The sequence below is a fragment of the Hemitrygon akajei genome, chromosome 4 (assembly GCF_048418815.1).
Source record: "Hemitrygon akajei chromosome 4, sHemAka1.3, whole genome shotgun sequence".
Classification (NCBI taxonomy): Eukaryota; Metazoa; Chordata; class Chondrichthyes; order Myliobatiformes; family Dasyatidae; genus Hemitrygon; species Hemitrygon akajei.
In genome coordinates, this window is record NC_133127.1 from 181,773,374 (window position 1) to 181,800,098 (window position 26,725).

General features: G+C 40.0%; 1 protein-coding gene across 2 annotated transcripts; it reads left to right on the forward strand.

Annotated features, from left to right (window-relative positions):
• Nucleotides 1–121: 121 nt before the first annotated feature.
• On the forward strand, nucleotides 122–20,673 carry LOC140727017 (uncharacterized). 2 transcript variants are annotated; one of them, XM_073044170.1, is made up of 8 exons: nucleotides 122–210; nucleotides 6,114–6,232; nucleotides 7,334–7,394; nucleotides 9,657–9,724; nucleotides 10,064–10,166; nucleotides 14,353–14,471; nucleotides 14,825–14,970; nucleotides 18,260–20,670. In XM_073044170.1, the coding sequence occupies exons 1-8, from the start codon at nucleotides 147–149 to the stop codon at nucleotides 18,363–18,365; spliced, it is 786 nt and encodes a 261-aa protein (XP_072900271.1). In that variant the 5' UTR covers nucleotides 122–146; the 3' UTR covers nucleotides 18,366–20,670. The 2 variants fall into 2 exon arrangements, with proteins under 2 accessions (XP_072900271.1, XP_072900272.1); XM_073044171.1 differs by lacking the exon at nucleotides 14,825–14,970 and having other exon boundaries at nucleotides 18,260–20,673.
• The last annotated feature ends 6,052 nt before the right edge of the window (nucleotides 20,674–26,725 follow it).

Genomic DNA, 26,725 nt, shown 5'->3' on the forward strand with positions numbered 1-26,725 from the left:
AACAGATTATTACAATGCTGCTAGTAAAACAAATTATTTTGGGTTGTAAGGGTGACCAAGCTGTCAGTGTGACCCCGTGCTGACCCATCAAGCCGGTACGGCGCTGATTGCGCTCCGGGCTGCTGTCGGCTGTTGTCCTGGTAACGATGGCAGCCGTGGGTCGGACGGAGCCGCTACGGGAGCCCTGTTGTTACCAGCGCCGCTTCCGAGGTAGGGTCGGGAATCACCGGCACACATTTAACTAGCACCAGGGGCTTTCGATCGAGGCGCCCTTGAATGGGGAGACACCTGATGTGTAAATTAATCACAAAGTCGTGTGATCGCCGTGCCGGGGTCCGGAGCTCTGGAACTCCCTCCATCACCCTTTCCATTTAGATCCCTTCGCTCCCACCTACCCCCATCTCCCCCTCTTTTTGGGCGCCCCTCAAACCTTGTCCTTGACTGAGCACTTACCTTAGTTTCTCCTTGAGTCAAGTTTTAGGAGTGAAGCTGCTGTCAGGCTTTCGGCATGTTAACGGGACTTAGATGAATGGGAACTGTGGTTGGGCGAGAGGTTAAACTGCGGCCTGGTTTTTCCCTTCCCAGGCAGATGTTGAGAACCATAAAATGTAGGAGTAGAATCGAGCCATGCGTCCCATCGAGTCTATACCATCATTCAACCATATCTATTTTTTTTCTCTCGACCCGTTCTTCCGCCAAGATGTAGTTCAAGGCAGTGACAATACCACTACGGGATCCAAGTGTATATATATTTATTCATGCATGGAGTATAGATATTGCTGATAATTTATTGTCCACCCCTAATCCCCTAAAATGACTAAACAATGAAGAATTAATCAAATTTATGGGCTGCGGCCGTGTAAAGGTAAGCAGTCAGATAGCTTTGTCCAAAGGGTAGGAGTGAACATAGAACATGGAAAAATACAGCACACGAACAAGCCTCACAACATCTGTGCTGAGAATGAGGCCAAGATAAATTAATTCATTCTGTCAGCACATGATTGATATCCCTACATTCTTCACCTATTTAAAGGCTTCTTGAACATCATTATTGCTTCTGCTGCCATTGCCACTACTAGCAGATTGTTCCAATCATCCAAACAAAACTGCCTCATACATCCCCTTTAATCTCTTCCTCTCTCTAAACTCTCTAGTATTTGACATTGCTATCCTGGGAAAAAAAGATTCTGCCTACCCTATTTATGCTTTTCATAATTTTATAATTTTTTAGCACGTGTCTTCCCTCAGACTCCTATACTAAAGAGAAATGATAACCAGATAATTTTTATGACAATTCTGTAGCTTCAGGTTTGATATTTTTTGATAAAGTAAACTAATTTGGCGGTGGTGGTGGGGGAGACCGGAGTGATAGGGATGTTGGTTTACAAGCAGAGGTGATGTACAGTGAGACTGTCAGGAGGGACAGGCAGATGATAGGGCAAAATTGCAGTCAGTGGGATGGATTGCACTGTAAAAGGGGGCCAACATTGAAAAGGGTGACAAATACAGGACTGAAGGTATTATATTTGAATGTATAGCAAAAAAAAAGGTAGATGATCTTGTAGTGCAGTTAGTGATTGGGAAGTATGATGTTGTGGGTATCACAAAGTCATAACTGAAATATGATTGTAGTTGGAAGCTTAATATATGAGGATACACAGTCTATTGAAAGGACAGGCAGGTAGGCAAAGGAGGAGAGTAGCTCTGTTGGTAAAAAAAAAGAAATCAAATCTTTAGAAGGAGGATGTAGAATCCTTGTGGGCAAAGTTAACAAACTGAAAGAGTAAGGAAACTCTGATGGAAGTTATTTAAAGACCTCCAAACAGTAGCCAAGATGTGGTACACAAATAGATAGAAAAAGCATGTCAAAAAGACAATGTTACATTAGTCAAGGGGGATTTCAATATGCAGATAGATTGGGAAAATCAGTTGATGCTGGATCCCAAGGGAGAAAATTTATGGAGTGCCTCCCAGATAGCTTTTTGGAGCAGATTGTGGATGAGCCCACTAGGGGATCAGCAATTCTAGATTGGGTGTTATGTAATGAACCAGATGTGATTAGGGAGCTTAAGGTACAGGAACTCCCTGGAAACAATGATCATAATATGATAGAATTCATCCTGCAATTTGAGAGGGAGAAGCTTAAGTCAGATATATCAATACTACAGTGGATGATGGCAGAGCAGCAACAGCTGTAATTTCTGGGAGAAATTTGGAGGGTGCAGAATAGATAAATCTCAAAGACGAGGAAGTATTTGAAAGGCAAGATGATGCAACCATGGCTGACAAGGGAAGCCAAAGCCAACATAGATGCAAAAGAGAGGGCATAAAAAAGAGCAAAAATTATTGGGAAGAGAGAAGATTGGGAGATTTTTAAAAACCAACAGAAGGCAACTAAAAAGCCATAAGGAGGGAAAAGATGAAATATGAAGGTGGGCTAGCCAATAATACCAAATTGATACCAAATGTTTTTTCAGATATACAAAGAGTAAATGCGAGGTGAGAGTAAATGTTTGTCTGCTGGAAAATGATGCTGGAAAGATGGTGATGCGGGACAAGGAAATGTCGGAGGAACGGAATAAGTAATTTGCATTAGTCTTCACTGTGGAAGATACTAGTAGTATGCCAGAAGTTCAAGAGTGTCAGAATGCAGAAGTGAGTGAAGTTGCTATTACTAGGAAGATGGTGCTTGGGAAACTGAAAAGTTTGAAGGTAGATAAGCCACCTAGACCATATGGTGTATACCCCAGGGTTCTGAAAGAGGTACCTGAAGTCATTAGTGGAGACATTAGTTATGGGCTTTCAAGAATCAATGGATTCCAGCATGATTCCAGAGGACTGAAAAGTTGCAAATGGCATTCCACTCTTCAAGAAGGGAGGGAGGCAGAAGAAAGGATAGGCCATTTAGTCTGACCTCAGTTAAGGATGTGGTTTCAGGATACTTGGAAGCACAGGACAAAATAGGCCATCGTCACGTTGTACTGTACGTCATCGATTTGGATGATGGAGTTGATGGCTATGTGTCCACGTTTGTGGATGAAATGAATATAGGTGGAGGGGAAGGTAGTATTGAGGAAGGAGAGGGGCAGCAGAAAGACTTAGATTCGGAGAATAGGCAAAGAGGTGGCAAATGGAATATAGTGTCAAGAAGTATCTGGTCATGCACTTTGGTAGATGGAATAAAAGCATAGACTATTTTTTCCCTTTTTGCACATTGTGCCGCAATGGGTGGCATTCTGCCGTTTCCATAGCATTTGACTCTTTAAGAGGCCGAGTTACTAGCTTGACGCTCAACCTGGCATGGATGGAAAGCGTGCAAGGAGCTGGCCAGATTCCAGCTTTGGACCATTTGTTTCAAAGCCCAGTGCTGACACCACTACATGATCAGCTGGCTACAGAATATTTTCTAAATGGAGAGAAAGTACAAAAAACTGAGATGCAAGCCGATTGGGAGCCCTTGTACTGGATTCCCTGAAGGTTTATTTGCAGGTTGAATTGTTTGTGAGGAAGGTGAATGCAACGTTAGCATTCATTTCAAGAGGACTAGAATATAAAAGCAAGGATATAATGCTGAGCAACACACACAAAGTACTGGAGCAACTCAGCAGACCAGGCAGCATCTATGGAATAGAGTACAGTCAACGTTTCAGGCCAAGACCCTTCAGCTGGATTTTTACATTTTCTGTTGTTTGTAACATAACGCTGAGGCTGTATAAGGCACTGGTGAGGCCTCACTTGGAGTATTGTGAACAGTTTTGGATCCGTTATTTAAGAAAGGATGTGCTGACATTGGAGAAGGTTCAGAGGAGGTTCACAAGAATGATTCTGGAAATGAAAGAGTTATTATATGAGCAGCAATTGAAGGCTCTGGGCCTGTATTTTCAGGAATGTAGAAGAATGAATGGGGATCTCATTGAAAACTATTGAAAGGCCTAGATAGAGTGGACATGAAGAGGATGTTTGCTTTGGTGAGGGAGTCTGCGACTAGAGGGCACAGCCTCAAAATAGAGTGACATCCATTTAGAACAAAGGTGAGGAGGAATTTCTTTAGCTAGAGGGTTATAAGTCTGAGTGTGGTGTTGCCACAGACAGCTAGGGAGACCAAGTCATTGGCTATATTTAAGGCAAAGGTTGATAGGTTCTTGATTAGTCAGGGCATGAAGGGAGAAGGCAGGAGGTTGGAGCTGGAAATGGATCAGACTTGATTAAATGGTAGAGCAGATGGGCCAAATGGCCTAATTTGGCTCCAATGGTCTCATGGAATATTCCTGATGTATTTAGTACTTGAAAGTCTCCAACTGCCATAGTACAATTCCCATCCTTCTGGATATTGGTCTTGACTATGCTAGTTTAATTACTTCATGACTAAGCTGCCCCATTCTATTTTGTGTGGTACATAAACAAAAAAATGCTGTAAAAAACTCTGGAGATCAGGCAGCATCTATGGAAAGAGAAGCAGTCAACTTTTTGATGGGCAGTCCTGACGAAGAGTCTCAAAACCAAAACATTGATTGTTTCTCTTTCTACAGAAACTGCCTGACCTGTTGACTTTTTCCAGCATTTTTTGTGCATCTACAGTTCTTTTTATTTCCACTTTTTATAAAAAGTCTGCACCTACAGTACTGTGCAAAAGTCTTAGGCACATATATATAGCTAGGCTGCCCAAGACGTATTTAGCACAGTCCTGTATTTGTCAATGTGGAGTGGAGAGCGAGTTCGTAAATCTGGTGGGAGCAAAGAATGTTGGGATGGTAAGGTTGTGGGATAGGAAGCAGATGAGTGCTGGGGTGGGGGAATGGTGGCGTGGGTGCAGCCACATCCAGCCCTGAGATAACAGGCAAGGGCATTTGATTTCAAACAACTGGTTTATTGATCATTACATAATGTCTCTCTGGTGCTTCCCACTCCTTCCTCTCTCCCTTCCCCTTTTCCCAATCATGATGCCCCTCTCCCTGCCCCCTTCCCACTCTCAGTCCACAATAGAGGCCCACATCAGTATCAGGTTTATTATCACTCACATATGTCATGAAATTTGTTACTTTTTTCCAGCAGTAGTACAGTGCAACTGTTACGTACACCGTAACAGGTTAAAAAGAACCAGCAGAAATGGACACACCTGGAGTCTGAGTCTGCCGTTATAAACTCTATTTTATTAGTAACTACGTGAATAAAGTAATATAAAACAAGATAAGGCAAAACAGGTTAGCAGAGTATATGCATATATATAGGTGAGTAAATAAGGTTCCCAAGCTTCCCCAGCTCAGGTGATTAGGTGATACAGTCTTACGGTGGTATGGTAAGTAATCAGTTCAGTTCTGGAATTTGATTTGAGTAGAGTTGGAGAGGGAGAGAGATAGAGAGTTGGTTTGTTTTCCAATGCCGATGCCGATCCTCCACATCGTCCTCCTGTTCCCGAAACTTATCTAAAGTCACTACTTGTGACCACAAGAAGTGGAATGCCGGTCTTCCACAGTGAGCTATCAACCCAGGCCAGTGTTAAACACACTGATAGCTCCCCACCGGTCACTCCTTGGTCCACACTGTGAGCAAAAACCCCACCCTTGTTCTGGGCACACAAAGCTCACCAGTGTCCTCCTTGCCTCTGGCATCATGTGTCTCCTGTGTGTGTCTTGTGTGTCTGATTAAAAAGTCGACTGACCTTGCATATATCTCCAAGTGCTGAACGCAAGCTGTCCATCATATAACTCCGCCTTTCAGTTTCCAAGGCAACTCAGACTTTCTCAGTCGTCCTGCTGCTGAATTAGCACACAAGCTGTTCACTCCCTCTCTCTCTCTCCCTTTTAAAGGAACAGTCCACTTTAGAATAATCCTTCAGATCTCATCACAGCAACACATAAAATTATTACAGTATTCTGCAAAAGTCTTAGGCACCTTAGGCACACTTTTCATTGTCTTAACTGTTAAGTTAATATAACTAAGAACAATTAAATAGACAAGGCATAGAAGGATATGGTCCTAATGGGCAAATAGGATTATGTCGATGGGAAATAAAGGTTGGCATAGATGTGGTCATCCAAAAGTGACTTCTGTGCTCTGCAACTCTATGATTCTATGAATTAACATTATTCTCTTTTTGCTTGTTCCATGTTCAGTGGATATTAATATTAAGAAGCCCCTTCAACCTACCCATCTAAGCAGTGAGCAAATAGCTGTGGAGATCTGGTCACTCTGCTTCCAGCTTGATCTTCTTATTCGGGCAGAGGTGCATCAGGTAAGTAATGTTGGGCTAATATAGTGTGAACAATGGTTGATAATCAATAACTGACCCAGAATACATTAGCTACAAAGTAACTGCCAAAAATATTTGAAATGAGACTTAACATGTTTAAGAATGAAAGTACATTAACTTCTGTGTGATTTTTGGGAATTTGTAGGAAGTGTGCATTTTATAGGAACTGAGTAAAAGAATGTGGCATTCTTTACATTACAATTAAATTATATGACTAATAAACAAAAGTTAGCAAAATATACTTCTGCAGCCTGCACCATAAGCATGCCATCACCATATTGTAGTTCTGAATACATGAAGGTAGAAATAATTTATTTTTGCTTAAATTCAGGTGTAAATTCATGAGTAGTAATCTCCCACATTCTTCTGTCAATGTCTTTTAATTATGCCTTCCCTCCTTAACTGCTTTCATTTACTCAATGGCCAAATAACCTATTTAAAAATTATCCCCATAGTCACCTTTCGGGCAGGTGGGACCTGTCAACCTTGGACAGCGGCCCACCTGGAGAAGGAAAACTCTGATTTTAAACCTCCGCTGCCTTGCAGCCATACCCACCAATGGGAAAGACTTTGGGAGTAAACCCCGAGGAAGATATCTGGAGCAGGGGTCCTTAAGGCAGTTTGATGTTGTTCACAACTTCACGCTGGCAACCTCTGTGACGACACTGGTGCCAAGCTGTATCGGTGCTTGCCCTTCCCTTGGACTACATCAGTGATGTGGAGAGGGGGAACTGGCTGCATGAGCAACAGCTGGTTCTTCAAATGTTCCTGCCCAGGCTTATGCCCTGGAGAGGACACAGTCCACCAGGGGCACAAACCCATGGTTCCCTGGGATCGATGGCTGCCTACAATAGACACCCTGTTTTCACCCTATCAGTGATATTCACCACCTGCCACTCACCCTGTAGCTTTACAAGTTTCCATTATCTCTTTTTCAGTCCTGCTGAAGGTTCTCTGTCCTGAAACATTAGCTCTGTTGCTCCTCCATGGATTCAGCCTGATCTGCTGAGTATTTCCAGGCTTCTCTTATTTATTAAAGTTTTGCACAGCCCTCTGAATTAAAAAAAATCTTTTGTTATCTAGTTACAGGAACAGCTAAGAGAAGATAAAAGCCCTGTGGAATCAGAATCTTTTCATACAAGAGGTAGGTATAGTTATACTTTTAAAAATGTAAATTAAAAAATGACGAATGCTGGAAAACTGCAAAACAGCAAATTCTTGTAATGTTCATTAGATCATACAGCGTCTGTGGAAAAATGAACAGAGTTGGTAACCCAAACCAAAGACTCAGAAAGTGAGAGATTCAAAATAGTTTTAATTTGTAGAGAAGGTAGGGGAGTGATGGATAGGACAAAGGTTGAAGCCAGGATTGTTGTGGGAATAAGATACAGAGGAACATATGGCCAGTAGGTTAATAGAGGAAGTTAGAGAGTGCGGATGCAAACAAAGGAGAATAAATAGTTGCAAAAATGCTTCTGGGTGTGTTGCAGTCTTCTGGAGTCAATACTGAATTCAATCACTTCAGGTAATTTGCTTGCTCTGCCTGTATCAGAAGAGGCCATTTCTACTCTTAAGTCATCCATCTGTGATATTGGCAGACTTTCTCCTTCTTCATGAGCAAAGCCTTTCTTGCTGGATATGTCCTATAGCCCTGTATTTTCTGATGTTTTATACTCTCTTTGCTCATATTGTCAGTCTAATTGCCTTTTCAATTTTTATTACAATAATAACATTTTTAGGCAAAAATATACTGTAGTGACCATATGATTTCTGTTGTAGTTGGTTCCAACACTGAGATGCCCTTTGATGTCCTGGCTGAAGTTTTCTGAAGTAGATGATGTACAGGTTGGTCATCCACAAGCTGAGAGCAATGAGAAAGATGTGTTTGCAAAAAGAGTGAGAGATAAAGGGAGACAGGCTGGGCTATCAAAATCAGGTGTGTTCTATATCCAAAGTATAACCAATTCACTAATTTGACTTCAGAGTTAACAAAGACCTAGAAGGTAATCATTTGCTTGAACTATAACACAACTGTGGAGATTACAGAACTAAATAACGACACTCTTACAGCTTGGGGCCTCAAAGTTCAATTCCGACACCATCTGTAAGAAGTTGTATGTCCTTCCCGTGAAGTGCATGGGTTTATTCCAGGTGCTCTGGTTTCCTCCCACAGTCCAAAGATGTTACAGTTAGTAGGTTAGTTGGTCATTGTAAATTGTCCTGTGATTAGGCTAGGGTTAAATAGGTGGGTTGTCAGGTGGTATGGTTCATTAGGCCGGAAGGGCCTGTTTTGTGCTGTATCTCTAAATAAATAAACCCAAGTAAGGCAGAATCATTATTGAGGACTTTTGCTTACCTTGGAAAAGTCACAAGTGGATGAGCAACAGTCATAGAGGACAGGTGCAAGATAAAGTTCTGCTTCATGTCAGAATGTTGAATTTAAAAAAGCAAAGCAAAGCCTATGATGCCTAAATGAAGTCATGTCTATGTTTTGTGATTATGTATCATTGGTGGATTTTGGTTATATGAAATAATTTTGGACAATAGCAAAAATTCACGTCAAAAGTTGACCTTTGAATTCTTCAGCATTCATGAAAGTGTGTTAATTTGTTATATACAGTGAGCTAACAACTCAGACATACTTGAAGGCTTGGGGCTTTGATGCATTTTCTGTTGTGCAAATGGAAATTAATGGACAGTCTGAGGAGCAGGGCCAGGGCTGAGGTTTACAGGGAAGAAATACTTGGCAACTGGTATCTGGGTTGTAGATTGGAGCCTAGAAGGATTGTGAATCACAGGCTTTGGTGTTAACCGACTATGTTTGTAGGTGTGCTTGAGTTGTATCAGTAAATGGTTATGAATTGGGGCAATGAGATGGATTGAGTACGTTTCCTGGGGTCTAGGAAAGTAACATAACTAAGGTAAAAATAACCCAAATCGGATTCCCATACCTTGGCTTCATTTAAATTGCATTAGTCAGTTCTATCAAAAACCTGCATTTTGAGAGTTTCAAGAGACATGCTTGTCTCTGAACACCGATCTAATTTCCCTGGCAGCAGAAAATTTATACCAAGAAATTCCTCTAGATTTATAGAGATTTTTTCTTGACATTCATTTTTTCTCTTCAGATGCTAACCATTCATGAGTTCCTTTTGCAAGATTGCTAATCTGGGATGACCTTCTACCATGGCTCATGTGTTCTGAGAAATAGGTTGTGATCATCTTGATATACTTAATACAAAAATAGTGACAAATAAAGCATACAGTTTATAAACACGAGCTGGAATTCTGTCATGGCCCCAAAAAAGAAGACATTTAATTGTGTGAAGAGTTTTAAAAATAATTATTAAAGAGTAGTAATTGGAATTTGGCAACTTTATTTAACAGTTGTTTAATTCTCATACAGGTATATATTATGTTGAAAGAATTAAACATTTTCTGGAGCATCTACCAGACCCTGTTCCACAGTTGGAGGTAACGTGTATTCACATCTAATAAAACTCTTAATTTTATAGTGGTGCAAATTATTGTTCCAGTCTACACATTTGTTAAGTTGCTTGAAAAATATATGCATTAAGAATCAAGTATCTCATTCCTGATCCACTAGTAATGATAACAGAAAGATCGTGAAACGTTTTTGAATCATTTTTCTACAGTAAAGGTGCTGTTTAAATATAAACTTTTTAAAAAATTAATAATTCTACCATTCTAAAGCAAGGAACTCTAAATTATAAAGTGTTTTCTAAATGGTGACTTCCTGTGGTATTGTTGTGTAGCTATATGACTCTCTATAATGCAAACTGCTTTTAACAGGATTACCTGGATTCTCAAGGATTGTCCACATTGTTTCCCCGTGTTGAAATATATGTGATCCATGGTAGACCTGTTGATATGCTGGAACGGCCTACTACAGATGGTAAGAATACTTTTGCATGCGGCAATGCTTTCAAGTATATCTAACAAATAAAAGTGTAACTGGATATCTAAACCAATATACAGCTTCAATCCTTTGGGTTGGATCTCTGACTTATTCTGCAGAGAAAGGTGCACCGTATACCAAGTGAATAATTATTGAAAAGAATAAGGTGTGCTTTGAAAAATTTCATCTTTGAAGTGGAGCACACTAACATCTTTTTGGATAACTTTATTCACCGCAACTCTGAACTGATTCTACGACTTACAGACTCACTTTCAAGTACCCTTTATAACTCATGTTCTCAGTATTTTTATTTGCACAGTTTGTCTTTTGTGCATTAGTTGTTTGTTAGTCTTTGTTTATGTATAGTTTTTCATAAATTTTATTGTAGTTCTTTATGTAAATGCCTGCAAAAAAATGAATCTCAAGGAAATATATGGTAACATATACATACTTTGATAGTAAATTTGAAGCTGGAACATTGTCATAAATGTTTTTATCTTTTTTTGCATTGTTTTAAATATGTTTAGGGAAGGGGATAGACAGATTGGTTAGAAATCAGCCTCCAGTCAGTCTGTTAATAATAATGATGTCTATTGCTTTATTTCAGAAAGTTTTTTAATCAACATTTGCTCTAGGGGAATTGGGAATGATCTTCCTGCTAGCCAGTGACATGCTCAATTCATGAATAACTGAAACAAAATTCTAAACATCCCAGAAGAAAACATAAAATTGGTTGCTGGGTAAGACCGTAAGATACAGGAGCAAAATTAGGCCATTTGGCCCATAGAGTCTGCTCCACCATTTTCATCATGGCTGATCCATTTTCCTCGCAGCCCCAATCTCCTGCCTTCTCCCCGTATCTCTTCATGCCCTGACTAATCAAGAATCTGTCAACCTCTGCTTTAAATATGCCCAATAATTTGGTCTCCCACAGCCGCCTGTGGCAATGAATTCCACATATTTATCACTCTCTGGCTAAATAAATTCCTTCTCATCTCCAATCTAAATGGTCATCCCTCTATTTTAAGGCTGTGTCTTCTGGTCTTAGACTCCCTCACAATAGGAAACATCCTCTCCATATCCACTCCATCGAGGCCTTTCAATATTCAATATGCTTCAATGAGATCCTCCCTCATTCTTCTGAATTCCAGTGTGTAGAAGCCCAGAGCTATCAGATGCTCCTTATATGATAATCCTTTCAGTCATTTTTGTGATTTGAACCCTCTCCAATGTCAGCAAATTTTCCTTAGATAAGAGGCTCAAAGCTGCTCACAGTACTGCAAGTGAAGCCTCGTTAGTGCCTTATAAAGCCACATCTTTGCTTTTGTATTCTAGTCCTCTCAGAATGAATACTAACATTGCATTTGCCTTCGTCATCACTGAATCTCCTGCAAATTAACCTTTAGGAAATTCAGCATGAGGACTCCCAAGTCCTTTTACACCTCAGATTTTTAAAATTTTCTCTCCATTTGGAAAGTAGTCTACGCTTCTATTATAAGGAAGATTATAAAAATAAAGGGGGGAGGAATAGGGCAAGATAAGAGAAACTAATAATGAAAACATTTCAAATGTAAATATGAACAACACATATTTATAAATGGAAAGTTTTATGGCTTCAATTTTCTAATTTGTATTCTCAAGGAAAAAGGGGATTTAAAAACATGAAGGCTAGAGAATGTGTCTCTATAGCTTCACCTGGAGTTCTTCATGACAAATGAACAAATTAATAAAGATAAATTTCTGGACACCAAAATGTATAAAGCTTTGTATTGCAAATGTGTTACTGATGTTGTTGCATTCTTCAGTGACTAGCTTACAATCCTAATGGGGCAGAGCAGGCTTCAGATTCTTGTATAGATTTGAAATGATGGTTTTATTATCATTTAATGCAGTTGAATGAATCACAAAATACAACATGAATCACAGCATCTAGAATAGCGCCAAACTTGTTCATATTACTTGCAGAATACAGTAATTATTTGCTGCCTGCGCTTTTTAAAACCAGCTGCTATAATCAGCATTGCTGGGGTTATTATGCACTTAAACCAAATATAATGTAGTTTTGTTATTCTCAGATAACACAGTTGTAACTGTCTTCTACGATGCAATGCAGTGTTTTTTTTAATTTAGTTATATCACTTTGTCACAGTGATATTCAGGTATTTAAAAAAAACCCAATGTAGAACTTGTGTAGTTGGCATAAAACGTGGCTATATGAGCTGTTTAAACTCCACCATGGACGGTCCCAAGGCTGGCTTTGAAAGGAGGAGGGTTGGGCATTGGGTAAGCAATCCCATCCCATAAACACCCAGACCTACAGAAACACCAACAGAAGCTCCAAAGACCTCATTCCTGGGAGAGGAGGAACTTCAAAGATGGGCTGTACCTGGGGACAACATGAAAGACTGGCTAGTTGCTGTCAGTGGCCTATGCCCCAGCATAAATTGTTTAGAAGCTTGTGGTTGGAAACCCATAATATATGATGCATTATTTACATACTGTGCTGCAATTATTATCAGTTTCTTTTTCAGATTTAATTCCTTAGTAGAGGCTTAAAGTACTTTTCATTTCATTAAATTATAGTTTACTTTATTTTAATTTTTATTTAGTGTTGAAACTCAGCCCCATGGTTTCTATAACTTTTGCATCAAAGATGGCTTTTTGTTACGTACATGAAGAACTATGGGGGTTTTGAATTCAGGTGAGTTAATAACTAAGATAAACTGATTCTTCCCATTTAATTTGTGTAAATCTTCTAATAATTGCATTTTTTAAAAAAGAAGGATCTTTCTTTGAGCTTGGTAGTGTGAGGTTTGCGCTCATGCTTGTCCATACTCGATATTCTCAACCTTAAGAATATCAAGTATGGACATTTCTTAGGTTTTCTAGGAAATAAAAAAAAAAATGGAGGACAGTTAAGCTTTTCAAATGGTGGATTTCAAAGTCTTTTACCTTCAAGAGGAAGTAAGGGTAATGAACAAGTTACCCCTCAGATGACAACAGCTGTTAACAAAATGAAACTGACTTTCAGCAAACTGATGGCAGTGCATTGAAACCATCTGTTTTGTGGAATTGCTAGACTTCCAAATATATGGAATTGGAATTGCTTTCTATGAATTCTAGAATCACCATTTCTGACTGGAGGAAGTTGTATCAGATAAATAGCATTGGCAGGAGAAAGTTATATTAACTTTTAAAAACATCTAAGTAACATGGTATAATGCTGGTGTAAGTCCAGGAACAGTTTAATTGCGTAGTTTTCATTAAAGGAATGGTACATGAGAAATGGGAAAATCATTTATCTATAGGTATTAAACCTGATTGCTGTCTGTATCTTACTGTGTCTTCCTCCACCACCCCACCAAAGTCTGACAAAAATATTTTGAAATAGGTTTCTCAAAGTTAAATTCACACATCAAAGTATTTGCTTATCTCCATTTATTGTTTAAATTATGTATATGGTACACTGATGATTTATCGAGAAAGTAGTATTAGATTTCAGATGTGGAATGTAGCAGTCAGATTTGCATATTGAAAATAAATTTTGATTCTTTGAAGTCCTAAATGGGTTTATTCTGTCAGCATGTGCAGGCTTGCAAAACATTTGCTGTTTTACACAGTTTGGGGCAGCATAATAGCTTAGCAGTTAGAGTAATAATTTGCAGCACTGGCAATCCGGGTTCAATTCTCACCACTGCCTGGAAGGAGTTTGTTTGTTCCCCCCCGCCGTGATCACTTGGTTTCCTCTGGGTGCTCCAGTTTCCTCCCACATTGCAAAGACGTACAGGTTAGGGTTAGTAAATTGTAGGCATGCTATGCTGGTGCCGGAAGCATGGTGACACTGTGGGTGCTGCCAGCAAATGTTTTGTTCGTTGATGCAAACAATGTGCTTCACTCTATGTTTTGATGTACATGTAACAAATACAGCTGATCATTTGATCTTGCATTAATTTTAATGTAATCTTGATAATTCTTGGTCCATATTTGTAGCAAAGTTTTATTAAAATTTTTTTCAACAATGCTAATTTTTAAGTTCATGATTAGTATATGTTTCCATGTGTTCTTGCTGATATGATAACTTTCCCTACTTTGCTATTAGTTCTTACAGAAAGCAAGATGTTATTGTGCCAATCGTGGATGTTGAGTCTGGAGACTAAAGTTGTTCTGTTTGTTTTCATTACAGATTATTTTTCCCATATTGGGAAACTAAATCAACTTTTGGTTTTAAGTCAACAACTGGAAGATGATGTTCAACATCTGGGAAGTCATAAGTACATAGCACATCAACTTTCAGTCTTGTATGTGAGTGTTATCTTGATTTACCTCAAAGTGTATTGTAAAAATTGTTCTTTTGCTTTTTTGATGTAAAGTACTACCGAGCATCGGAGTCATTATGCTTTCTGTGTCCTCCCGTTTTTCCACTTCCTTCGCAAATTTCACTAAAATTAAAGAAGGCACTATTTCAGTAAAATACACCAGAAATTTGATTTTGATTGAAGGCTTGTAGGATTTTAGTAACAAGATTCTCAGTTTTGATGGCATTAAACTTTGTTACTGTATTCTTATGGATTAGAAATAGACTCGATGATTGCCTTGCCCACTGGGCAATGATATAGTTGTTCTTATTCCAGAGGATATTTATGTTCTTCTTCTAGAAAGTTTTGAATTATTTCAGTGGATATAATGCATTTGATGTACTAATAAGAGACATTGAAGCTAATTTCAAGGCTTTAAAATCTGCATTGGCTGTTGTTGAGAGTCCTGAAGAGGAGCCTCTTCTGCCATACCATTATGTAAACTGGTGAGTATGACTGGAAATGACTAGTAGATATGGGGAGGATGCTTGTTTGCAATCCACTTTGGAAATTATTCATTGGAAATCACTAAACAATTTAAAATCTATGTTCAAAGTTCAAAGAAAATTTAATATAAAATAAATAAGCAGTGAATATTGAAAGCATGAGATGTAGATCCCTTGAATGTTGAGTCCATTGACTGTGGGAACATTTCAATAATGGGGCAAGTGAAGTTGAGTGAAGTTATCCCTTGTGGTTCAAGAGCCTGATGGTTGAGGGGTAATAGCTGTTCCTAACCTGGTGGTGTGGGTCCTGAGGCTCCTAATGGCAGAAGCAAGAAGAGAGCATGACCTGGGTGGGGGGGGGGGGGGGGGGTGGGGGGGTCCCTGATGATGGATTCTGTTTTCCTGCAACAACATTTCATATGGATGTGCTCAATGGTGGGGAGGGCTTTACCTGTGATGGACTGGGCTGTATCCTCTACTTTTTGCTGGATTTCCATTCAAGGGTATTGGTGTTTCCATACCAGGCTGTGGTGCAGCCAGTCAATATACTCTCCACAACACATCTACAAAGTTTGTCAAAAGTTTTAGATGTCATGCTGAATCTTCGCAAACTCCCAAGGAAGTAGAGGCATTGCTGTGCTTTCTTGGTAATTGCACGTAAGTGCTGGGCCCAGGACAGGCCTTCTGAAATAATAACACAGAGGGATGTAAAGTTGCTGACTCTCTTCACCTCTGATCCTCTGATGAGGAGTGGCTCATGCACTTCTGATTTCCTTCTTCTGAAGTCAATAATCAGCTCCTTGGTCTTGCTGACATTGAGTAAGAGATTGTTGTTATGGCGCTACTTAGCCAGATTTTCAATCTCCCTCCTATATGCTGATTCATCACCTCATCATTAGTTTTGATTCAGCCTATGGTAGTGGTGTCATCAGCATTCTTGAATATGCCGCTGGGCTTAGCTGCTCAGTCATAAGTGTAAAAGTGTGTAGAGCAGGGGGCTATAAGCACATGGCCTTTTGGTGCACCTGTGTTGATAGAGATCATGGAAAGCAAGTTGCCAAATCTGAACTGACTGGACTGCAAGTGAGGAAATCAAGGATCCAAGCAACACACACAAATGCTGGAGGAACTCAGCAGGCCAGGCAGCATCTATGGAAAACGTACAGTTGATGTTTCGGGCCGAGACCCTTCAGCAGGACTGGAGGAAAAAGGGTGAGGTGTAGATTTAAAAGTTGGGGGAAGGGGAGGGAGAAACACAAGGAGATAGGGGAAACTGGTAAGCAGAGGGGTGAAGTAAAGAGCTGGGAAATTGATTGGTGTAAAAGATACAGGGCTGGAGAAGGAGGAATCTAAATAGAAGAGGGCAGAAGGCCCTGGAAGAAAGAAAAGGGGGGAGGAGCATCAGAGGGAGGTGATGAGCAGGCAAGGAGATAGTGAGAGAGGGAAAAGGGGATGGAATTAGTGGAAGTTTGACAAATTGATGTTCATGTCATCAGGTTGGAGGCTACCCAGATAGAATATAAGGTGCTGTTGCTCCCACCTGAGTGTGGCCTCATCGCAACAGATATCAGAATGGGAATGGGAAATGGAATTAAAATGGGTGGCCAATGGGAGATCCTGCTTCTTCTGGTGGATGGAGCGTAGATGCTTGGCGAAGCGGTCTCCCAATCTCTGTCGGGTCTCACTGATATACAGGAGGCCACACCAGAAGTACTGGAATTGAGGATCCAATTACACACAGAGGTATTGAGATGAAGGTTTTGAAGCTTATTGATTAGTTTGAGCGGATGTTGGTATTGAATGCCAAACATTCTGGTGTATGCATCTTTGCTGTCCAGATGTTCCAGGGTTGAGTGAAGAGCCAATGAAATGGTATCTGCTGTGAACCTGTTGTGCTGGTAGGAAAATTGTAGTGGATCTGAGTCACTTCTCAGGCAGGAGTTGATATGTTTATTCACCAACCTCTCAAAACACATAGTTTTTGACATAGTTAACTAATAACTGAAAATGTCTAACATTGGGCTTCATAATTATTTCTTGAGGTACAACAGTTGTCTGCCACTAATTGGCCTTATTTTGTGATCAATGTCCAGTCTTTTGCTCTGTTTGGAGAACTTTTATTAGAATTGGCAACAGGAGATAAATGGCCAATGACCAGTCAAGGTTGAGATGAGGCATTTAGGATTATCCTGTTTAGGTGGCTGAAGGAACATACCATAGCACAATCTACCCTCTGCCGGCCCACTATCAGCCACCATATATGGAAGTCTGTGGTCTGCACAGTGGACTCATCAGCTCCCTCAGAATTCATAGACAAGGAATGTAAGCAAGTCATTCACAATCCTGAAGGACTGCCAAAGAAGAAATGGAGATGAATCTAGAAATATTTGCTAATCTACGATCATTTTAGTTACTCATTATTAAACTTGAACAGTATGTATTGAGCAACTGTTCAACTTTGGAGGCACAACCCCTTTGATTTGTGGCCTGCTGCAGTTAAGGGTTACTGACGCTACCTTTATGGGATGAGGTAATTCAGCACTGCAAGTGTTCAAATGTAAAATGTTTTCCATCTCTCTGGTTGAGTGCTACCTTACAAAAATGCATTTATGCACCGTGAAATCTGTTGATTTTAATGCCCCTATCAGGAAAAGTGGAGTTTAGATACTCTGGTCACTTCATTAGGTACCTCCTGTATCTAATAAAGTGGCCACTGAGTTTTTCTTCATGGTTCAGTTGCTGAAGCCCATCAATGTGTTGTGGAGCAGAGATGCAGTTTTGTTCACCGCTGCTGTAACATGTGGTTATTTAATTTACTGTCGCCTTCTTGACAACTTGAACTAGTCTGGCCATTTTCCTCTGACCTCTCCCATTTTGCCCATAGAACTGCCATTCACTGGAAGTATTTTTTTGTTTTTCATACCATTTGCTGTAAACTCTATAGAGTGTTGTGAATGAAAATCATAACAGATCAGCATTTTCTGAGATACTCAAACCACCCTGTCTGGCACAACAATCATTTCCCTGTCAAAGTCACTTAAATCACATTTCTTCCCCTTTCTGATGTTTGTTCTGGACAACAACTGAACCTCCTGACAATGGTCTGCATGCTTTTATGCATTAAGTTGCTGCCATATGATTGGCTTATTAGATATGTACATTAACAAGCAGGGTACCTAATAAAGTGGCCACTGAGTGTAGTTTGTGAGACTAATTATTGCTAATAATTAAGCAACTTAAATACTATTGTTAATACTAAGCTATTATTTTCTATTTGCTTTTCATTCAGGATACTCAGTCTTACTCGCAGTATCATCAAAACTGTGTCAACTCTTCCTGAAGAGCTTACTGAAGAACTCTCGTTGGTCATGTCTTTTGCCACGAATCTGAGATGATGCTCAAAGCACAAAAACTCTCTGAGTATGCTAGAGACTTTAAGTAGATATGTGTTGCACAGAAGAATAATCTGAGAACAAACAGCAATTAGTTCTTTTCGAACTTAATGGTCAAGAAATTCTATTGCATAATGTTTGCTACATGATTGAATTTCTACCAATAAAACATTTTGTTATGGGAAGTCAGGGACTTATTATATGAATAGTAAATATGAAAATCTGCTGGTGCTGGAAATCTAGAGCAACACACATAAAATGGTGGAGGAGCTCAGCAGGTCTATGGATGGGAATTAACAGTTGGCGTTTCAGGCCGAGACCCTCCATAAAGACTGCTAAATAAGGGAGAAGAAGGCAGGAGTAGCGGAAGGAGTACAAGCTTGCAGGTGATAGGTGAAACCAGGTGAGGGAGAAGGTGGGGGTGGGGAAATAAAGTAAGAAATTGGGAGGCAATTGGTGGAAGAGTTAAAGGGTTGAAGAAGAAGAAATCTGATAGGAAAGGACAGTGGACCGTTGAAGAAAGGGAAGGAGGAAGGCCATTAAAGTGAGGTGTTGGGCAGGTGAGAGTAAAAGCAGAATGGGAAAAAAGAAAGAGGAGGGGGGGAGAAATTTAAAGAATTTAGAGAAATTGATGTTCGTGCATCAATATGAATGGTGAAGTCTGTAATTTTGCTTCTGGTGCTTAAACATATACATTGGTATTCAATGGCATGCAGTACATGCCGGGATGAAACTGCCATGGTTTTCACTAGTACATTTTGGTTTTGGATGGCTCTGGCCAGTCATGCAGAGACACAACTTAGGAACACATATAAGGCAAGATACATGACTGGATGAAGAGAGTCTACGCCATGGAGTCCGGGTCTGGTTGGTCCACTGTGGTTCTTCCCTTGCCCACAACATTTACCACCTACTTTTGATGAAGAGTACCCCATAACCAAATTGCAACACCAATTTTATTTTACCTCCCCTTCCCCAACCCACAACTCAGTTGTGTCACCGTATCTGCACTCGTACATCAATAGCTGATTTTCCCTAATACACTTCCATCCATTGTCCCTGGGCTTCTATGCAGTTTAATTTTGCTTAGTTTCAATAATATGTTTGCTGATTTGGTACATCAGTAGAAACTTTGAAATCAGTAGAAAGTTTGATGATCAGAGCTGTGTGTTCTGTAAAGCAAAATGGAATAAATGTTACCACAAAAATATAATAATGCAGATGCTTGAAATCTGAAATAAAAGCTGGAAATGCTGAAGGTATTCAGTCAGCATTGGAGAAGAGAGAAATAAAGTTAACATTTCAGGTTGATATAATTCATTTTAGCTATTTATACATATTTTGTATGTATTGAATGGAATACTCTGCTCTGATGCAGAGCACCACGGTAGTGTAGTGTAGTGGTTAGCACAGTACAGTACAGGGGACCCGGGTTCAATTCCCACCACTGCTTGTAAGGAGTTTTCCCGGTGACCGTGTGGATTTCCTCATGGTGTTCTGGTTACCTCCCGTAGTCCAAAATGTACTGGTTGGTAGGACAATTGGATATTGTAAATTGGTTATTAAGTTAGAGAATTACTGAGCAGAAGGGCCTATTTGTCTAGATATGCACACCAGTTCGGTACGATATGGAGAGCAAGCTGTTGCCGATGTAGCAAGCTCCCCTTCTCCATGCAGATGATGAACCCAAATGAACGGCAAAGACCAATACAGTTTGGCACCAGTGGCGTCACAGGAGTTGCCAGTCAGCGATGAGGTTACCATAAGGCTCCAGCTCCAGATTTTTCCTCAGTGTTTACTCCTGAAACCTTCCCCATGAGTGGGTATAGCCGCAAGGCAGCAGAAGTTTGAGATCAGAGGTTTTCTTCTCCTAGATGAGCTGCCAACCACAGCTAACAAGCCCCATCTACCCATTCCATGCTGAATCTCAATAAAAAAAATGTTTTTGAATGACTTTTAATAGTGAACTGTGCTGCAACTTCATTTCTTAACAGCGTGCCATAGAGAATTAGGCTAGCAAGTAAGCTTTCACTTGAGAACCTTTTAAATTTCTTTTTTATATTTTCCTGCAATCCCTATCCTAGCTGACATTTATCCATTAGCCAATTTGACTGTATCTTAGTGGAAATCGCATTACATTTTGTTGAATCTCAGTCTCCAAACTCATCTTGCAGAGTCTTTGTTAGTTAAAAATACTTTTCTTCAATTTACACTTAAGACAAGAAAAACAAATACAAATCAAAATGGAACTAAAAGCATTTTGAAGAACAATTCTTGTCCTGGTCCATGACTTTGGAAATGTGATAGAAATTGAGACTGAAATAAAAACAGTTGTCATTCAAGGGTCAAATATTATAATCTCTTGACTTTTTTTGTGGTTGTATAAACTGTGAAATAGTTCCATTTAAAAAAAATATTGTTACTTAGTATTAGGAATACCCTTAGCCAAAGGTGGTGAATCTGCTACAGACAGATGTGGAGGTCAGATCACTGGGCATATTTAAAGTGGAGGTTGATAGATTCTTGATTAGTTAGAGTGTTGAAGGATATAGGGAGAAGGCAGGAGAATGGGAGTCTGAGGGAGAATAAATTAGCAACAATGTAATGGTGGAGGAAACTTGATGGGTGGAATCTAATTCTGCATCTGTGTCTTGTAGTCTAAACCCAATGAGGATCCCTCTGCCTCTGAAATTGAATTAACAAATAGTCAATTGAGATATGGAGGTAAAAGTTTCCTGACAATATCATTCTCCAACTGCAAAGTTCAGTGTTACTTGATGTGAACTAGACTGATGGTGGGTTGAAATTACAAGCAGAGTTAGTTGGAACAGGTGAATAGTTCACAGGGTTTCATCTTGCTATTGTGTAAGCATAGCGAGAAGATGAGCCAAAGGATATTAGCAACGTCATTCAATTATTTTTAGAGTTCTTATTTTTGTATCACTGTATGGAAGGAGTGCTGTTGTGCTATGAAGTCTACTGTGTAAAAGTTTTCCCATCAATCCCATTCATCCATTTATTGGATTATTAATCCTGAGGTTGAATTAATGATCTTAAAATATGGATTAAATTATCTCCATTTAATTCATTAATTAAATCTAGAATGGAAATTAATGTCAGCAATCATGTTCTTGAAACTTGTAGGATGTTGTATAAATGTATCTGGTTTTAGAGAAGAAAATCTCTCCTACACACCCTAGTTTATAGGTGTAGCAATGTAGTTAACTTTAATACCTCCTTTGTAATGAGTAGACAAACAATTAAGTTCAATGACAATTAGAGATCAGCAATAAATGCGCATCTTTCTAGTAAACAAAAATGAAAGTAAAATTAAAGATAACTTTTCAAGTTTTGTTTTTAATGTAACCCTTAACACCCACTATTCCACCCTGGCATAGTTCAAAGTAAGTTTATTATCAAAGTATATATATGTGTCACTACATACAACCCTGAGATTAATTTTCTTGCAGGCACACTCAAAAAATCCACAATAGAATAATAACCATAATATAATCAAACCGCACCAACTTGAGTGTTCAACCAGTGTGCAAAAGACAATCTACAAACACAAAAAGAAAGAAATAATACTAATAAATAAATCAGCAAAAAATATCAAGAACATGAGATGAATAGTTCTTCAAAGTGAATCTATAGGTTGTGGTAACATTTCAACTGAAGTTATCTCCTTTGGTTCAAGATTCTGATGGTTGAGGGTAATGACTGTTTCTGAATCTGGTGACGTGAGTCCTGAGGCTCCTGTACCACCTTCTTGATGGTAGCAGTGAGATGAGAGCATAGCCTGGGTGGTGGGGGTCCCTGATGATGGATAGAACATTGCAGGCCCTTAGGTCCACAGTGTTGTGCCAACCATGTAACCTACTGTAGAAACTGCCTAGAATTACCCTACCAAATAGCTCTCTATTTTTCAAAGCTCCATGTACTAACCTAAGAGACTCTTAAAAGACCCTATTGTATCCCCCTCCGCCACTGTTGCCGGCAGTGCATTCCACGCACTCACCACTTACTGTATGAAAAACTTAACCCTGTCATCCCCTCTGTACCTTCTTACAAGCACCTTAAAACTATGCCTCCTCAATTGTCTGTTCAATTCTCCCCATGACCATGTGGGTTTCTTTAGGGTGCTCTTGTTTCATTCCATATTCCAAAAATGTATGAGTTAGTTGATTAATCGGTCATATGGGTACAAATGGGCGATGTGGGCTCATTTGGCTGGAAAGGCCTGTTACCATGCTGTAAAAAAAATAGTGGATTCCAGTTAATTGGGATAAATTTGGACCAATGCATTTTGGCCCAATTATGTAGCTTCCCAAATTAGCTGATATTTCAGATAATTGTTAGAAAGATATAAAAAAGACAAACTGAGTAACAAGTTGTATATTTAATTGAAATATAGATCAAATAAGAACACTACCAATAGTACTACAATACCCTAAAACTACGTATTTGTTCCTTATATTTATCGATGGAGGAAGTCATCCAGCATATGGAATAAATAAAGTCAGCTCATACACCTTGTGTAGATAATGGACTGCCTTCATACAATGCTATCCATGATTCCATCCTCCAAATCCTCATTTTCATTGTAATATTGAAGATGATTGTCGATACCTTCAAATTCTTTGTAGTTCCTCAAAAGTTCAAAGTAACATTTATTATCAGTGTATATACATGTTACCACATAGAATCCTGAGATTCTTTTTCTGTGGGCATACTTAACAAATATATAGAACAGTAACTAAACTATAAGCATCAGGAATTGTTAACTTTAAACAAACTGTGCAAAAGGAGATATAAATAAATAGTAATAAATAATGAGAATGAAATAACAATATAACAGAGTCCTTAAATGAGTAAAGTTATCCCCTTTGTTCAAGAGCCTGATGGTTGAGTGATAGCAACTGTTCTTGAACCTGGTGGTATGAGTCCTGAGACACCTGTACCTTCTACCTGCTGGTAGCAGTGAGAAAAGAACACGGCCTGGATGGTGAGGATCTTTGATGATGGATATTGCTTTTCTACGGCAATGTTTCATGTAGATGTGCTCTATAGTTTGGAGAGCCTTACCTGTGATTTACTAGGCCAAATCCATACCTTTTGTAAGATTTTCTGCTCGGAGACATTAGTGTTCCCATAACAGGTCATAAAGCAGCCAGTCAGCACACATCTATAGATGTTTGCCAAGGTTTTCGATGACATGCCAAACTCTGCAGACTCCTGAGGAAGCAGAGGCGATGTTGTGCTTTCTTTGCAATAATATTTATATGATGGATCCACGACAGGTCCTCTGAAATAGTGACAACCGGGAATTTAACATTACCCTCTCCACCGCTGATCTACCGATGATTACTGGCTCATGGACCACTCATTTACCTCCCCTGATGTCTACAATCAGTTCTTTGGTCTTAATGACAACTAATGATTAAACGTACACCACTCTATTTGCCTCGAGAGTTCTTATCTGTGATAGTTTACATTCCACCAATAGTCGATTATAAGCACTTGGAAACTGCATGACGCTGTCTATAAACAAGAATCAGCCCATCCCGACACACTTCAAATGATATTTGGTGACTTTCACCAGGCCTGTTTGAAGAAAGCCCTTTCCAGTTATCACCAGCATGTAACTTATTGCACCAGAGGTCTCAACACTCTGGATCACTGCTACACTACAATAAGGAATGCCTATTGTTCCTTCCCAAGACCACATTTTGGCAAGTCGGATTATTTGGCTGTACACCTGCTACCTGCATACAGACAGAGCCTAAAGAACAAGGCTCCAGAGAGCAAGACAACCAAGAGGTGGCCGCAGGGTGCTGAGGAGTGATTACAGGATTGCCTTGAGTCAGTAGACTGGGTCACGTTCAAGAGTTCATCTGTGACCTGAGTGACTACACCAGGGTTGTTACAGTCTTTATTAAAACAACTTCGGATGAGTGTGTCCCCATTCAATCATACAGGGTTTTCCCCAATCAGAAGCCCTGGATGAATAATGAAATCTGGAACCTGCTCCGAGCCAAATCAGAGGCAGTCAAGTGTGTGGATCAAGAATGATTAATACACACAAAATACTGGAGGAATCAACTATTTTCTCCATCAATCAACATCATTAAACGGAATCAAAAACAGAAGACTTGGAAACGCCTAGTTAATCAAGCAGCATCCGTGGCAGGAGGAAGCAATCTGTTATTCGAGCACTTTTGTTTTTGGTTCAGATTCTAGAAGCTTCATTTTTATTTGTTTTCCATCACATAAACAGAATGGAACTATCTCATTTTTTCTGTGTTCTAATTAGCTATGTGTTTCTTACGAGTGACTAAAAAATACTTTGAAATATCCTTGACATATAAAAGATATATAATTGAAAGTTACATATGAGAAACAAAAATGCTTCATTTTCAAGCAACAGATGAACTGGAATGATAAGGCTGTATAAATCACGTCAGAGTGCATTTGGAGTATTGTGAGCAGTCCTGGGCCCCTTATGCTGGAATTGAAGGGGATCCAGAGGAGGTTAATGAGAATAATCCCAGGAAAGAAAGGATTAATGCATGTGGAGTTTACTGGAGTCCAGAGGAATGGTGGGGGTGGGGGGGGGGGGCAGGGGGAGAGGATGAATCTCATTAACACCGATTGAATATTGAAAGACCTAGATAGATAGGTTGTTTTCTATAGTGGAGGAGCCTAGTGTCAGAAAGCACAGCCTCAGAATAGAATGATGTCCATTTAGAACAGAGATGATGAGGATCTTTTTTTTAGGTTGAGGATGGTGAATCGGTGGAATTAAGGGCCACAGATAGCTGTGAGTTTACTGAGAGCAGAAGTTGATGGGTTTTTACTTAGTAAGGGCGTTAAAGGTTATGGGGAGAAGGCAGGAAGATGGGGTTGAGAGGGTTGTAAATCAACCCTGATAAAACAGCATAGCAAACTCAATGGGCTGATCATATATGCTTATCAATTCAAATTCTTTTGTCACTTAATTATTCTAAGAAGTAAGTTCCAGCTGATTTACCTAACAGCAAATATTTAAGATGTGGGAGGAAACCAGAGGACCCAGTGAAAACCCGTACAGTCACAGGGAGAAGAAGGAAACTCCACGGGTATAACATCTGAGGTCAGCTTTGAACCTGGATCCTTGGAGCTGCCACACCAATGTGCTGCCACCTCTTAGTTGTATTCCCTCCTCTATTTACTCTTTGTGAATGAATATAAAATATAGAATATTGTGTATCCAGTGGTTGTATGGGTACGGGGCTTGGTGGTGTATTAAAATAACACACACAAAATGCTGGAGGAATTGATTTTGCTCCTTTCCACAGAAGCTACAGGGCTAGAAAAGTGTGAATCTAATAGGAATAGACAGAAGGTCATGGAAGAAAGAAAAAGGGGGAGGAAGACTAGAGGGAGGCGATGGGCAGGCAAGGAGATAAAGTGAGAGAGGGAAAAGGGGATGGGAAATAGTGAAGGGGGGGTGGGTTATTACTGGAAGTTCGAGTTCATGCCATCAAGTTGGAGGCTACCCAAATAAGGTGTTGCTCCTCCAACCCGAGTGTGGCATCATCGCGGCAGTGGAGGTGGATTGACGTCGGAGTGGGAATGGGAAGTGGAACTAAAATTGGTGGCCACTGGGAGATCCTGCTTTTTTTGGTGGATGGAGCGTAGGTGCTCGGCGAAACTGTCTCCCAATCTACATCGGGTATCACTGATATACAGGAGGCCACACTGGACACAGTAGATGATCCAACAGACTCACAGGTGAAGTGTTGCCTCATCTGGAAGGACAGTTTGGGGCCCTGAATGGTAGTGAGGGAGAAGGTGTAGGGGCAGGTGTAGCACTTGTTCTGCTTGTAAGGATAAGTGCCAGGAGCGAGATCGGTGGGGACGGATGAATGGACAAGGGAGTCGTGTAGAGAGCGATCCCTGTGGAAAGCAGAAAGTTGGGGGGGGGGGTTAGGGAAAGATGTTCTTGGTGGTGGGATCCCTTTGAAGATGGCAGAAGTTATGGAGAATTATGTGCTGGATGCGTGGATGCGAAGGCTGGTGGGGTGGTAGGCAGGTGAGGACAAGAGGAATCCTATCCCTGAGTGGGGTGGTGGGAGGATGGGGTGAGAGCAGACTTGCGCAAAATGAAAGAGATTTGGTTGAAGGCAACATTGATGGTGGAGGAAGGGAAGCCCCTTTCTTTGAAGAAGGACGACATCTCCTGAGAGCAGATGTGGCAGAGATGGAGAAATTGAGAGAAGGGGATGGCATTTTTACAAGTAACAGGGTGGGAAGAGGTAGCTGTGAGAGTCAGTGAATTTGTAATAGACATCAGTGGATAAGCTGTCTCCAGAGATAGAAGC

Excerpts from the sequence above, each read along its gene's own strand:
- LOC140727017 (XM_073044170.1), top strand. The coding sequence starts at position 147 with ATGGCAGCCGTGGGTCGGACGGAGCCGCTACGGGAGCCCTGTTGTTAC. Across the intron at positions 9,725-10,063 it reads ACCCTGTTCCACAGTTGGAG|GATTACCTGGATTCTCAAGG; the intron begins GTAACGTGTATT and ends TGCTTTTAACAG. Across the intron at positions 14,971-18,259 it reads CCATACCATTATGTAAACTG|GATACTCAGTCTTACTCGCA; the intron begins GTGAGTATGACT and ends CTTTTCATTCAG.